At 46.7% G+C, this 16,301-nt stretch overlaps 1 protein-coding gene across 1 annotated transcript in view; it reads left to right on the forward strand.

Annotated features, from left to right (window-relative positions):
- CAMTA1 (calmodulin binding transcription activator 1) overlaps window positions 1-16,301 on the forward strand; it is a 1,278,205-nt gene that overhangs the window by 1,240,121 nt on the left and 21,783 nt on the right. Inside the window, exons 16-19 of the mRNA XM_090023968.1 lie at window positions 9,834-10,021; window positions 11,737-11,983; window positions 12,923-12,994; window positions 14,752-14,772. Of these exons, the coding sequence (XP_089880094.1) occupies window positions 9,834-10,021; window positions 11,737-11,983; window positions 12,923-12,994; window positions 14,752-14,772 (528 nt within the window). The remainder of the gene's footprint in view (window positions 1-9,833; window positions 10,022-11,736; window positions 11,984-12,922; window positions 12,995-14,751; window positions 14,773-16,301) is intronic.

Genomic DNA, 16,301 nt, shown 5'->3' on the forward strand with positions numbered 1-16,301 from the left:
AAGTGCTTTCCACGCCCTCATCCAAGGCACCGATGAAGACATTGAACAACACAGGTCCTAGGACCGAGCCTTGTGGGACTCCACTGTCCACATCTTCCCAGGTCGACACCAACTCATCTACCACCACTCTCTGGGTGTGACCCCTAAGCCAATTTTCCAGTCATGTGAACATGTAATCATCTACATCACAGCTAGCTGCTCAGTTTATTTATGAGACTAGGATGAGATACTATATTAAAGGCCTTCTTAAAATCCAAGTAAATGACATCTACCTCATCTCCTGCATCTAAGCATTTTATGACCTGGTCAAGGAAGTGGTGAAGGAGACCCCACAGTACAGCCAGGAAGAGATTTTTGGGGAGGTCCTCCAGCTGGAGTTGCTGGAGGAAGGAGAAGAGAAACAAGGGGGGGACAAGTACCCTCAAGAGCAGGGAGAGAGATGGGGAGGACTTGGAAGAAGAAGAAAGAGAGGAGGTGATGGAATGACTCACTGAAAGTGCAAAAATGAAACCAGAGAACTTGGCAAACACAGGAAGTGTGGAGGAGGAGGTGAAAAATAAGGAAAGGCAGAGAATCAGAGATGGGACAGGAGGAGAGAGAATCTTCTTCTGTAGAGATCTCACTTTCCTCTGAAGATGAAAGTTTAGGCCAGCCGTCCAAGCTGGCAACAAAATGGAGCACTCGGGGGAAGGGAAAAGGTAAAAAGCAAGGGAAAACAAAGGTGAAGAGCCACTTTGCAAAACAGTACCCAGTGGTCACCTTGGCCTTGGCATCAGTCAACGTTCAGAGTATTCTGAGCATGAGTAAATGAGCAGGAGCAGAGGCATTCCTGACTCTCAAGTATGAGCAGATATCATGTGCTTGTGGGCGTGTGGCATACTAGCGGGGAGAGGATCATGTATGTTTTGAGGAGAGGTGGACTTGAGGACCTTCACAATGGCTGGGCAGTAATGAAAATGGGGCATCTGGAGTGAAAGTTCTGGTATGGAACGCATGGATTAGAATTCAAAAGGTGATAGAGCTGGCGAGTAGAAGGATTTTTAGGTGGAATGCGAAGCATCTGGAACAGTGTTTGTCATAACAAATGTATATACCCTGGCAGAGAAGAAAGCCTGTTATGTTGTATTGAATGAGGTATCAGTAAGTTTACCAGGATCCAAACCCAATGTATTGTTTGGAGATTTCGACTGTCTTATATAGGTAGGAGACAAACGAGAGAGAGAAGGGGAGGGAGTGGACAAGACCTCCAGACTGTTGAAGAAAATTGTGGAGCAGAACAGTGTGCAAGATGTAGGTAAGAGAAGCCCAGAGGAGGAAGTGACGTTCACAAGGGTCAACCTGACCAGAAAATTCCATTCAATTAATTCGATCTTTTTGGCAAAGCACAGGGGGTGCTTTGAGGTGGGGCTGAATTCCTTCTCATGCCATTTGATGTTGAAGACAAAGGTGGAGGTGGATGCTTGCTGGGTGAAAGGGAGTGAAATGTGGAAGTTGAATGTGGCACTCATTCAGAGCAGGTTATGGGGATGAGTGACATCTGGGAGGTGATAGAAGAATTGTATCAGTATATGTAGTCTCCAAAAGTAATGTATGGAGGGGATATCACTAGGTTTTGGAGATACTGCAAAGCAGGATAAGCAAGGTGGATAGTCACAAGCTAAAAGAAGAGTGGAGTGTGCAGGTGGTGAGGAGGTGCTGGGAAGCTACAGGAATAGCAGAACACCAGGAGAAGATGGATTCGCAAAAAAAATCTGTACAATTTTTTGGGAGGTGGTAGGTCCAGGCTTAATTGAAATGCATGGGAAAATGAAAAGGGGTAAGTACTTGGTGGTGGGTATAGAAAGCGGGGTGATCACTTTGGTTTTCAAGAAGGGTGATAGAGTCATAACCTGGTCTGAATGAGTGCCACATTCAACTTCCACAGCTCTCTTCTTTTTACCTAGCAAGCATCCATCTCCAAATTTGTCTTCAACATCAAGTGATATGAGAAGGAATTCAGTTCCATGTCAAATCTACCCCAGTGCTTTGAGTAACTGGGGACCCACTATCCTCTTGAATTTTTACTATAAGTTTTTTGCAAAGGTAGTGTAAGAGAGAGGTTGAAGTGGGTGATTGGGAAGGCAGTGGCACTGGATCAGGTTCTTGGAGTACTGAGAAGACAAATGCATGAAGCCTTGGTGCAGCTAGGAGATGTGGTTGGGTTTTTCAGACAGCAGAAACTGAATGTAGCCGTACTTAACCTGGGTTAAGAAAAAGCATATGATCACATGGTGCACACATTTTTGCTGGCCACTCTGGAAAGGATGGGCTTCCCCCCATGTTCATAGAATGGATTTAAATTTTGTATTCCGATATAATAAGTCAAGTATTGGTCAACAGTCACTTGGAGCAACAAATAGAGGTGCAGTCAGCAGTGTGGCAAGGGTGCCCTTTGCCCTCCTTTTTTATTTATACATATAATGGAATCATTGTTGAAGAAGATAAGGATCAATGGTGGAATAAGTGGGGTGTTTGTACCTGGGGGAGATGAGGACCAAACCAAGTGTGTAGCATATATGGGCACTGTTAATGTCATTTGTCGAGATTGCCTGTCCCTGGAAAGAGCACTGAGGCATCCCGGTGAATATGGAAAAGTGATGGTAGCTAAGTTAAATATAGCAAAGTTAAATGCATGGTATATGAGGATGCGGGGGATTTAAACACATTGGGGTCAAGATTGTTGGAGAGGGGTGAGTGCTGGGAATTAATTTTGACCCAGGACTGGAGGGACAAACTGTGTTGGAAGAAGTGAGACAGTTACCAGGACTCTGGAAGTCATGCAAACTGTCTTTGGAGGAGAAGATGAGAATGATCAAGGCACTGATATTGTCATCACTGCTCTACATGCAGATGGTTTTTCCACTTCAGTGGAGGATGATATGCAAGATCCAAAATAAGTTATGTACCTTGTTTTGGTCCTTGCAGGAGTGCTGGGTCAGAGAGTTGCTATATAGGACATAGGGGTATGGGGGATGGGGTTTTCCAGTTATATTTTGGTTTATCTTTGTAAAATATATGAGCCTTTGTTGCACCTTAGTGGTGGGAGGTAAATCCAAATCTGCAGGTTTTATGAGATACCACAGAGGGCCTTTATGAAAGACTGGGGCGGAGGAAGAGTGGGAAGATGACATCTGCCTAAGCATAAGACCATAGGCATTACAACCACCAAGGTTTTATGCTGTCTTGGAGGCACTGAAGAATAAATATAATTTGCAGCAAGTGGGTCCAGAAATCCTTAAGAGAATGCTAGAAAATTCATTAATATGTCCAATCAAAGAGCCGTCTCACTCCAGTAGGATGCCTGAATAAGAAGAGATTACGAAGGGTGTGGAGTGACATTTTTAAGACACTTATTGGAAGAGCACAGATTTTGAATGGTTGAGGGCCCACCATATCCTTCTGGTTTGGCAGCTATAGAAGATTTGGTGATTGGATAGTGAAACATAGTACCTAAGGGCCAGCTACCTCAAAGGCATGTGTTCTGGGAATGTCATGTTGCAAAGAGGATATGGATCAGATTGGGATACCTTCTTGAGACATTAGTAGGGATATGGCCTGTGACACATGAGATAGTGCTGTGGGGCAAGTTCCCACAAACTGGAAGAGGAAAGATACTGATTTTTAATCACTAGTTCAAAGATAGGGCTGAATAAGGTAAACCTGTACTATGTAAGGGAAAACCTGAAAAGGGGTGGCAGAGGACCAAGTTGGCAGTTCTGTTGCTACGAACATTGTGCAACATGTATCAAATTCAGAGCATTTTTTCTTGTGCCCAGTATTGGCTGATGTGGTTTTGTGTTGGGATTTTTTGTTTCTCTGTCTGGGTTTTCTTGTTTATTTCAATTCCTATGTTCGAATAATACATGGTGTTAAATCATAGAGAAGTAGGGCTGGAAGAAACCTCCAGAAGCCATCTAGTCCAACCCCCTGCCTGAGGCAGGATCATCACTGTCCAAGCCATCCTATACAAATGCATAATCTAAACTCTTAGTAAAACTATTGCCAACCCTGACAGAACCTAAGACATAACACCCGAACCTGCCACAGGTAAACCAGGACCATGGTGGTCAAAATACTGCTGCCACAAAGTTTGCTAATATAAGCTCAAAGGCAACCCCCGCCCCCTGGTCCAGACCTATCTGACCATGGGGTAAAATTCCTTCCTAATTTCAGATATGGTGATTGGTCTGACCCTGAAAAGAGGGCAGGACCCTCTAGGTTCAAGTTGCAGCAGGAGCTTTGGCACACCCCAGTCAAAAATCCTAGCCTTGGCTTCAACCAGCACCCAGTGCCTCTGAGGAAGGCTTAGAAACACCTTGACACATGTAGCAGAAAGGGTGCTGAGGGATGGAATTTCCTCTCAGTCCTATGTGACAACTAGGAAAGCCCAGAAGCATGGGAAATCCTCATAGAAGAACAAGGGCATAGCTGTGCCTAGAACATCCCTGACAAGTGGCTGTCCAGCCTCTTCTTGAAAGCCTCCAGTGGTGGAGAGTCCACAACTTCCCTAGGCAATCTAGTTCACTGCCTCCCTGTTCTCACAGTGAAGAAGTTTTTCATGATATCCAATCTAAACCTGCTTTGCTGCAACTTGAAGTCATGTGTCTGTGTCCTACTCTGCAGTAAGAAAGAAAAATTATTCTCCCTCTTCTTTCTGGCAGGCCTTCAAGTATTTGAAGACTACTATCACGTCCCCTCTTAAGCCTCTTTTCTCTAAGCTGAGCATGCCTACCTCCTTCAGCCCCTCCTTGTATGACTTGGTTCCCAAGCCCTTTATCATTTTTGTCACCTGCCTCTAAATCCTTTCTAACTTCTCACATTCTTTTCAAAATGCGGAGCCCAGAACTGCACACAGTACTCTAGATGAGGCCTAACCAATGCCAAGAAGAGACGTGCTATCACTTCCTGTGTCTTGCACCTAATCTTCTATTGATGCATCCCAAAACCTCATTAGCCTTTTGTGCAGCTGCATCGCACTGCAGACTCATGTTGAGTCTCTGATCTACCAGGACTCCCAGATCTCTTTCCTCAAGGCTGCCATCCATCCAGGTATTACCCATTTTGTACTTGTATTTTTTATTATTCTTTTCGAGGTGTAGCACTTGCAACTTTCCAGTCTGTCCTTTTGAATCCTTTTGAATTGTGCTTCTATCCTCCATGTTCACAATGCTTCCCAGTTTAGTGTCTTCTGCAAACTTGCAAAGTTTTAGGTTTTGGATGGGGAAATGGATGAATTTTTTTGGTTGGTTCTGTTGAAGTGGGAGATATGTGTTTAAATGTTAAATGTAATGGCTTGCTTGATTTAATAGAAAGTTTGTGTTAAAAGAAGGAAAAAGTTTTATGTTTTTGATACTTTTATAATAAAAGAAAAAAAATGCTGTTTCGCTGCCTCTGCGCCCTGATTCTAGATCAGACCATGCCTTGCTGATCCTACTTGGACTTTGACTCTGCCTTTGTTTCATGCCTTGGATTGTTGGAACTCTACATTCATAGGTACCTGAGCTGGTTCACTCCCTGACCTTGCTCTGCCTAGCATTTCAGCCTTGATTCAGGCTCTAACTCTCTAGCTTTGACCCCTGCTACCTCTTGGACATTTGGCAATTGGCTGGCGCTAATCACAAGTCAGTCCATCTATGCCTTGGTGTGTGACATATTTTGTGTGGACCAGCCTACTTGGGCAAGGGGGTAGTACCCACAGGATGGATCCCATAGGCCAGCCTCTACCCCCAGACTCCTCGAAGTGGGAGCTAACAACTCAGGAATAGCCAAGCCAGTTAAAGCGTACAGGCCAGGTCCTGCAAATCCAAGTCAGTCAACTGCTGATGGAAAACCTGTACCCGAGGGCTCAGTTGGCCCATCGGGTTGATGACTACCAGCAATTGCAAATGGAGAATGACTCTTTCTGAGGACATTCACTGGACCAGCACCTGGTAATCCAACTACCCCCAGATATAATGTTGATTGTCATATTTCTGGGGCTTTATGAACCAGTACTATCTCTTCTTTCTGACATGCTCTTGTACATATGCCAACAATCAAGCCAAGGTGGCCTTTGTTATCAGCCTATTAATGGGGGATTCCCTACTAAATTGGGCCTCCCCAACTATTAGAGAAGCATTGGGGGATGCAGAACTTGGGGCTCTGTCTGCAATATGTGGTAAACCAGAAACAGCTCTGTGATAAACCAAAAACAGCTCCACCTAGGTTCAGGCACAGCGACCTTCTATGCAGCCCACTTTTGCTGTTATGCAGCTGTCACAGACTGGAACGAGGCCATCCAGTTCCAATGTGGGGGGTGGTCTAAGAAAAAGTCAAGAACTATCATGTGGAGGTACTCTCCAGCCAAAATACCTTTATTGAGTTGCTCATCAGACTTGACAACAGGCTAAAAGGGCATCAAGAAGAAAAGAGGTTGCTACCTTTGGCTTCCCCATTCCACACCACCTTTCATACTTACACCTGTTCTGAACTCATGCAGGTGGATGGGAGTTGTTGAAGATTCACTCCTGAGAAATGGGAATTGTCCCAACAGCACCACCAATGCCTCTGTTGTGGTGACCCCTGGCAAAACATTGCCTTCTGTCCAGCCCATAATTGTGGGGTTCAGAAAATGCCAAGGCACAGGCCCACTAAGTGGGGTAGGCCTGGGAACTACGCATAATACCCGTCCAGCTTCAGGGTTTAGTGGGGCCTACTCACTGCCTCATAGGTCAGACCCCCAGCTGCAATTGGTCCAATGGCTGTATATACCTGGCTCACCTCAGCCATTCCTGCAGCTGACCACTCTTCTCAACTCTAGGTCTTCTGACTGCTTCATGGATGAGGAGACCACACAGAGATTACATGATCCCTTAGACAGCCAGTCCAGACCACTAATGCAGGAGACCATTGATAGGTCCATACTGTCCTCCAGACCACTAATGCAGGAGATGCTCCTCTGGAGGTAGACATCCAAGGGCGTTTGGAAATGCTGAGCTTCAGGGTAATCCATTTTCCACGTTTTCCTCTAATGCTGGGGATAACCTGGCTACTGCTTCATGACCCCATTGTGCTGTGAAAGTTGCAGAAAATCGGTGTTACTCCAATCACTTCCAGAGACACCGCTGGAATGTCTGGGAACCCATTGCTCAGAAGATCCTAGGAGTATCCATACCTTTGACACCGAGGACAGACCTGCCCCCCTGACATGGTAGTAGACCTTCCCTCCAAATATAGGGACTGTCAACGTTCTGGGAAAAAAAGAACTTGGACACACTTTACCCCATTTTGGGACTATGATTGTACTACTGAATTCCAGCCTGGGACAAAGATACCCATAGAGTAAATATAAGTCCTATCCAAACCCAAGCTAATCACTCTGTACAAGGATCTCCAAAAGAACCTAGCTAAGAGATTTATTAGGAAATCCACTTCACCTGTCAGGACACTGGTCTTGTTTATAGAGGCAGGAGAGGGGTGGGCAGGGAGATGAGAGTCTGTGCCTCTGTGTAGATTACCAGGTGCTAACCCAAATTACCACCCAGAATATGCTCCTTGCCCTTTGTTTTGGAACTGTTAGACTGACTACGAGTAGTTTCTGTCTTTACCAGACTGGCCTCCCATGCTGGTGGTGCTAGAAAATTTTATGAAAAAAGAACATTTAATTCCCTGCATTGTGTTACCTACTATCAAAGAGAAATCACAGCTCTGGATATCCACATGGTCCACCTCTGTGGACTCCCTTAGCATTTAATCTCAGAGAGAGTGTCTCAATTTACCTCCTCATTTTGGCAAGAGGCCCTGTGCCTACTTGGAGCTCAGTTCCACCTGTCAGCTGCATATCATCTCCAATCCAGTGGCCTGGCTAAAAGAGTAAGTCAAATCCTGGAGCAATACCTTTATTGCTACAGCAGTTACCAACAGGATAATTGGTCCTCCTTGTCCATTTGCAAATAAAGTTTTCCATCCTCAGTTCCACACCAAGCTGCCTTAGATCTTTCCCAAACCTGTGGCCTCTAAATGGCTGCAGTACATTCATCGTATGTAGGAGGATTTGAAGAAATAAGTAAACTAAGCCAGAGAAACCTAAAATGTTATGTTGACCATTGACACCAGCCAGGCCTGACCTGTATCATTGGCCAGAAGGTATGGTTATCCCCTGAGTGCATACGCACAGAGAGACCTTCCTGCAAATTGGGCTGTATCCAATAGTCCATCAAATCAACACCATCGCGTACAAACTGTGGCCTCCCCAGACCCCCAAAATTCACTTAGTATTCCACATGTTGTTAAAGCTGAATACAGAAAAATCCCTTCCACGCAGAACCCAGCCATTTCCTCCTGTTGTTGTGCAGGGGAATGAAGAATATGGCATTTGGGAAATCTCAGATTCAGAATTTAAACACAGCTGGTTATTGTTCCAGGAACACTGGGAAGAATATGTTCTGGAAGACTACACCTGGAAACCAGTACCTGTCCCAGCACTACTTCATGCTTTCCATTAAAAGCACCTGGGAAAACTGTGGTCAGCCTGCCTGGAAGTTGGGTATAAGAGAGGGGGTAACATCAGGACACAATCCTGAACCCCCAATCTAGAGACTTGGGGACCAAATACTTGCTTGGCCCTCCACCAAGCCACAGCTTATGGAAGAAAGCAGAACAAGGAAAGGGGTCCCACTCTGAAAGGGCTTTCCACTGGCCAGTGTCTCCCAGCCCCTGACTGGATACTTCCAACTACATAAGCGTTCCTGGGGATGCTGTCATGCGGCAGGAGCCTTGCTATCCTTTGCACTGCTTCCTTGCTTCTGTGCCCTGATTCTAGATGAGGTCATTTGCTGACCCTGATCAGACTTTGGCCTCCGCCTCACACTTTGGATTGTTGGGACTTGGCTCTCATGGGTAGTTGACCTGACTTAATCCCTGACTTTGTTCTGCCCAGCATTTTGGCCTTAATTGGACTCTGACTCTGGTTTTGACCCCACTTACCCTTTGGACCTTTGTCTATTGGCTGGTGCTAATCACTAGTCAGACCACCTGTGCTTTGGTGTATGACAGCAGTGGCAGGCACTGTCCCACACCAGCCACTGATTATGTGCAGGATTTTTTGCTGCTCCCACCAAGGAAGTGGTACTCCTTGTTATTGGACTGTTTAGAGTTAACAGCAACAATTAGTGACTCTGGTAATAGAAGGTTTTTAACCATTTCTGAACATAAACATTTGCATAATTTGACAAAGATGACATCAAAAAATATATCCTAGCTGTTGCACGACATTACTGTTGAACTGAGCCAAGTGTGGGTGTAAGTTAGTGTGTGGCATCAAACAAATCCACCCCAGATATTCCAGCCTCACTGTCACCTTGTGTGTACAGGCAAGCACCCACTAGAGCATAGAGGCAATCCATACCTTGTCATATTCCTTGAGGGGCTCATGCATGCTACCTGGAGCAACTATCTTGCCTTATTTGGTGTAAATAAAGAAATACTGTCTGTGCAAAGTGTTGGTGCTGCCAACACCAGAGCTTTGGAAGGAGTGAGGTCGCAGTGGATTAAGGCTGCACTGTGTAGCTCTTTCCATCCCTTTAGGTGGGGGAATTGCATGATGCTCTGAAATATTTGAGTACAGCAGTGACAAACAAAGACTGGGAGGGGCAGGAAGGCCAATCCAGCCAGAGGCATAGTGAAAACCCAAATTAGGTACATTTATTTCTAACCAGAAATACTGAGGGAGTGTCAGGGCTGGGAAAAAGCAGCAAGGGAGGTTTGAGACGTTGCTCAGCAGCCCATGAGCATGGCTGTTGTCTGCCTGTTCCCAGGTGAATATGATGACATTGGCAGAGCACATCATCGAAGCGACACCTGACAGGATCAAGCGGGAGAACTTTGTGCCAATGGAGTCACCGCTGGTGGAGAGGACAGATGGTGCTGCCATTAGCACCACCATGAGCTGGCTGGCCAGTTACCTTGCTGATGTCGACCATCTGCCAAGTGCTGCGCAGATCAGGTTGGTGATGAATCCAGAGGCAGTCATGGGCATGCTCCTCTTTCACTGCAGGTGTGTGCGTGTGTGTTCCTAAGTCCTTGGGATTGCTTTTGAATCAAATTTAATGCAAAGGAGTCTAGAACTTTCCTGCTTGGTCTTGCACATGCAAACACCAGGCAATGCCGACACCTTGCTGCTGGGGACTGCTGTGAATTGATAGAACAGGGCAAACATGCAGCAAAGAAGACCCTGTTGGACATGGAGTGTGAGGCAGAAGAGGGCACAGCCAGGCAGACAGTTAGTTCTTTTGGGGCCTGGATGACCTCACACTGTAGTAGGAAGCCATGAGACTGAAGTGAGGGTTTGAGAACTTAGGGTCTGTTTCCTGATCTCTCAAGCCTTAGAGCAGGATAGGCGAGCAGGAACTCCATATGTTGAAGCTCTGGGCCAGCATCCCTAATTCTACAAACTGTCACAAGCCTTTAACTTCCACTGAGGCATTTTCCCCAAAGCAAGGACAAAAGGATAAAAGCCAGCAGTAGCCACACAGCAGCCAAATTCTAAAGCAAGGGCATGTTAGAGGGTCTCAGTGGTTATATTCAGTGCTGAGTGATAGGGGCTTGAGAAATGGATTCCTCTCTGGATTCTCCAGCTCAGACCCAGGTGCTATTCCCCAATGAACACCTTCTTGTTATGTGTCCTTCCCGAACTGCAGCCTCTGTTCCTTGTCACATGCTGAAGGGCAAGGAGCTCAGTTACAGGCTTCTACCTACATGTTGTGCCTAACTGGGTGTAATATGATCTGAGGGCTGCAGGTGCCACTGGGTGTCTGACAAGGCCATCAGAGGGTATCTGTGTACCCTTCCCCCTTGTCGTCCGCATCACAAAGATGATGAGTGTTTGATGGTCTGAGAATCTAGTCGAAACGTGTCCCATGTTACATAACTACTCACGTTCCCACACACATGCAGACTAGAGTCCTGGACTCAAGAGTGGCATTCCTCTGTGCAGGTCAGTGCCTTGGTGAGGATGATCATGTCCTTCCCACATCACAGACAGAGGTTGGTGATACCAGGCTCCAAGCCTGGACCAGTGTGGTCTGCAACATGGCCCTGACTTCAGAGCTTCTAGTGGAGAAGGAGCTTAATGGAAGTGGTGCTTGTGGTGGGGACAGGACAGATGAGGCAGCCCCAGTGGGATGCCTGCTGCAGCCTGGAAGCATCCCCTTCATTTCTGGGGTCACCCAGAGTCATAACATGCAGCTTTCCTTTGCTGTTAAACTTAGTCTGAATTCAATCTGTGCCTGAAGAGCCAGCTGAGTCCAAGCTCATTTCAGAGCTGCCCTTGTCTCAAGTCATGGGCAGGGCTGTTCAGAGTGACAGCAGCTCAGTTGTATTAGAGAGCCTCCTCTGGTGGCTTCATCAACCCCTGCCTGTTCATCTTTCACTATATCAGGCAACTTTCTACAGTGAAAAGCCCCGAAAAAATATCACGGGGATAAATCAGACTTGTAGAACTTGTTTCCCAGACACTGTAGCCAGGCCATAGTCCAACCTGTGCCCAATTCCTCCTAAAGCCAAGTACATGCTCACGCACGGCAGGTACTAGGAGGTCAGTGCAGCATAAGAGTTGTTTAAGCTTAAGCTCCACTCTGGCAGAGAGTAGCAGAATGTGTCAGACAGCAGTAGCCACCATGTGCTCATGTGACCATGTTCACACTCTGGCTTTGATTTCAGAAGTTTGTATAGTGAACCCCTGACCCCTTCTTCAAACACCAGCCTGAGCCCGGTCGGCTCACCAATCAGCGAAACAGCTTTTGAGAAACCCAGCCTTCCCTCAGCAGCAGACTGGTCAGAATTTCTGAGTGCGTCCACCAGCGAGAAGGTTGAGAACGAGTTTGCACAGCTAACTCTGTCTGATCATGAGCAGAGAGAGCTCTATGAAGCTGCCAAACTTGTCCAGACCGTGTTCAGGAAATACAAGGTGAGTCGCTAGTGTAATAGCATAACTAAAGGTGGGAGAGAGGGCGTACCAAGTTATGAGGGGCATTGGAATCACTCCCAACTTCCTATGGAGCCTGCACCTAAGCAGCATTGCTGGGCTGGGAATTCCAGAACAGTTCCTGGCTACTGTTGTTTGTAGCCAGGATGCAACAGATCCAGGATGAGCAGAGCAGATGGAGGCAATAGTTCAGCCAGGATTGTTTAGACATTCCTGGCTGGGTAAGACTCCCCTCCCCTCACCCCCACTCTTGGACCCATGCACCACATCCTGCCATGTCCTTCCCACTCACAAAACTGTGCCCCTTGCCCTCAACCCACTCTTTGAACCACATGTGCCCTCCCTCCCCATTCTCCTGTAAGTTTGCCCTGGACACTTAAGTCTGCTGTGCTGATGGGCCTCGGGTGGGGGGGAGGGGGAAGGAAGCAGAGTCTGCCAGGAAATTAAATGCAGATAATACGTGTTTACAGGATACAACAGGTTCCCCAGCATGTCCTCCTGGCCCCTTCCTCTGACCCCTTATTTTTTATGCCATGTCTTGCATGCTGCTGATTTGGTTTAACAGGCCAGTGGAGTCAGGATGCCCAGCCTCAACTCCACCTTGGTGCACAGTGTTGCTGTAGTGGAAGCCCTATAACTCTCTAAGTACATTCATGAAGATTCAGCCTTTGGTCAGCCACCTGTTTTCATCTTGTTCTGCCAGCTACTGGCTCATTGTATGCAGAGGAATCAGAAGGTCTCTGTCTTCTTTACCAGTTGCTAATGAAACCTTTTTCGCATTGTCTGCTGGTGGGAGCTGAGCAGGAAGGAGCCAGGAATCCGAGCCCTTGCCAGCTGCAGCAGACCACTATTTTACATCTTCCCTTCTGGTTTGCCCGCTCAGTTTGTTAGTCATTTTTTTTTTTTTACTTCTTTGTGCAGGGCCGTCCCCTCCGGGAGCAGCAGGAAGTGGCTGCTGCAGTCATTCAGCGTTGTTACCGAAAATATAAACAGGTAAGCAAGGCTTGCCCTTTTTGTGTAATCACAAAGCCTGCACAGGCACAGGCACAGGCACTTTGTTTTGGGAATGAGCCCCCAACACGTGCTTTTCACTATGCAGCATTTAAAGTCTTTTACCTTTATTTACCATATTTACTTGATTCTGAGATAAGGTCCGTCACATTTAACATGGCAGGGGGGAACAGTCTTGGAATTGAGTACAGGGCAGTGGTCTAGCATCAACCCTGGGCTGGAGCCACAGCCATAGCTGCTGCTTGCCTGCCCCACCTCACTTACCCTTACTCCAATGCTAGCAGGCTCCATCCCCACTGCAGCTTGGGGAATGTAGCTCATAGTAATGGTGCTGGCTCTGTGCCACTGCTATGGAGCTGGTCTGGCACTGCTCTGTGCCCCAGGCTAGAGTGGGGGAGAGCCTGCCAGTGCCAGAGCAAGGATGCGGGGAGAGGAGGGAAGGGCAGGCAGGGATCAGAAATAAGGGTTCAGGGGAAGGGAAGGGAAGCTGGACTGTGGCTGCAGAGGGAAGGGGAGAGACAGGGGTAGCAGAAGCAGTGTTGGGGTGGGGTGGATATGGGAGAAGGGAGCAGGGACTTGAGGCTGTGGGGGGGAGCAGGTGGCAGGCAGCAAGCTGCTTTAGCTCTTTCACTGCCTGCTCCTTACCACCCTCCTCCCCCACTACTTGCTCTGCACTGCCTGCTGCCTACTACTGTTTTCCCTGCTGCAGTAGTGGTGGGGACAAATTTAAAACAATCCTCCAATCAAGGTGTTATGTGTGGAAAATTATAATAATTTTATGTATTTTCTATGTATGGAATCTAAGTATTGGGGGATCGTCTTGGCTTTCGGTTAATAAGTTACATTGCAACTGAGCTCCAAAGAGAAGGAACGATCCTGAATGGAACACCATTTCTCCTGGAGGGAATTCTGATGCATATGCTTTCCCTATTTTATTATGCACTGTGCTATCCAACAGTGCAGAAGAAACCAATCTTTCCTCAAGTATAAGTGACAGGCCAGTTTGAACCCAGAAGAATCATGTGGGTGCAACAGCATGTTTGAGATGGGACAGAAGGAACAAGCATTATTTCCCAGTAACCCGTGTCTTAGCCCCAATATACCTTGTTACATACTGGTATGGTGACACTGTACTTCTGGCTAGGAACTTGCCAAATTTCATCGTGAAATTGAAGTTGGTTTTGTGCTCAAGACTGTCAGACAAGGAAGCTGGAGGGGGGGCCTTCTTTTGTACATGTCAAATTTAAAAATCCTGGAAAGCCAGTATTTAATTTTATCTAAGCCACCCCGGAGCTGAGACCCTGTACCAGAATCTGCTCTGGAGACAAAATTTAGGCTGACTTCTCAACCCCAGAAAAAGAAGATTTTTTTAAATGGGAACAATGCCAGCCTAGTAGCACCAGTTCCAATGAACTCCTCCCCCGGTCTTGGACTAACACACAGGATTAGGATCCTGGAGGGAAAGGCAGATTCCTGTGCTCTGATGGAACTGTCTGACTGAAATGGTGATTAGGGAAGCATTCCTCAGTTGGACCATGGCTGAGATTCACACATGTAAAGGCACATGTACTAGCATGAAGTTTCCTGTGATTCCAGAACATAGATCCCTTCTCCCAACCTGCTTAAAGCTGGTCCTGGGCCTGTGTGATGTTGCTTTTGAGAGAAGATTGTTTGGGTTTTTCTCAATTCTTTATTTGCAGAACTAATGTTAACCTTGTATTTTCTGTTTCTCCCCCAAGCTTACTTGGATAGCCTTGAAGGTAATGAATACACAAATGCTGTTTCAAAAACTGCTTCCCTTGGGTCTCAGATTTCCATGTTCAGCAGAAATAAGGAAAACCTGGTGTTCAGTGCAATGATTTGATACTACCCAATAGCAAATACATGCTAGTTAGACTGTTGTGCAACAGACACATTCCCACTGGAGAAGAGATGTGAGCTGTCATGCCGCGAGCATGTCCTGTCATTGCAGAAGTACAGTAGTGAAGCCCACTCTTACATATGTGTGTTTGGTGACACTGGGCTAGGAAAAGACAGTGCCTGCTGGCAGCATATTTTGAGGGGTGGCGAACACCGCTCTCTTTTATCCCTTGTCCTTGTACTTTCCACTGACCAGAAGGCAGGGTAGGTGAAGGGATCCCATGAAACTGTGTACTGATCTAGTGGCATCCTGGGTGCCTGGGCTGCAGTTCCCACTATCACATCCCTCCTGATGGTGTCATGTTATCTTGGAGTGCCTTTAGGGTTAAACCAAAGCATCACTGTTTCCACTTTTAAGCCCTTCTGTTCAGGGGTTTGTAACTCAGCCGCTCAAGTCCCATCTGGACTAAGACTTGGAAAGGGAACGATCAGCCTGTAAGTGGGCTAATTTAAAAACAAAATCTGTTTCATTTACTTATTAAATTATATGGGGAGGGAATAGCAATGATGGCAAAACAGCCAGCATCCAATGACTGCTTCAATTCCAAAGAGTGAAATTTGGTAAATGCCAGAGTTAGTCCACATGCCTATCAGAGAAAAAGACAGCTCCTCAGTAAGGTGATGCGTAGCATGGGCGTGTGTAGGGGTGGGCCTGCAGGCTGCATGCTGCCTTTCCCCTGCAATGAGCGAATGGAGGCTGGCTAACTAACCAGGGATGACAGCCTTTCAGTTGCAGATGTTGTGTTTGTCAAAAGAGGGCTAACAGTCACTGCAGACATCTGTTATGAACCCCAGAACAGCCTTCACAGATGATCTAGAGTCTGCCCTTACCTCTTAGAGGATTAAAAGCTCACATGCTGTAACATTCCTGAATACATGTGGCTGCTGTAAACAGAAGCTTTCTTCATGGGCTATTTCAAAAAGAAGAAACACGAAACAAAGATTCTGTTAAAGTTCTTTTCAGGAATAGAATACAGCTCTGCTCTGCAGTTGGCTGTTGAGTAATTGTCTCCTGCTACATAAGGGAAAGCCTGTTAGTAGACCCTGCAATATAATACATTAACTGAAGGAACTGTATACACAACCCCAAGCCATTGGTGCATTTCTGGGCTCTGTGCCAGGAGTGAGTCCAGACGAGGTGCACGTCCTGCACATGTTGAGCAGTTTCTCACCTGGTCCTTTGGGTACCTTGTAGAAGGCTGAGGAGCTGTTGGACCAGAGAACACCACTTCAGAGCCCAAGTTCTGTGGACATGGAGTTAGAGACTTCAAGGGTCCCTGGTCTAGGAATAACCAGGGATGGAAGAGGTTTAGAGTGTGATGGGGCCTGAGGGCAGATTTGCATTCCAGCAGATGCTTTTTACAGCTCT

Source organism: Crocodylus siamensis, chromosome 12 (assembly GCF_052110815.1).
Source record: "Crocodylus siamensis isolate JL-2025a chromosome 12, ASM5211081v1, whole genome shotgun sequence".
Taxonomy (NCBI): Eukaryota; Metazoa; Chordata; order Crocodylia; family Crocodylidae; genus Crocodylus; species Crocodylus siamensis.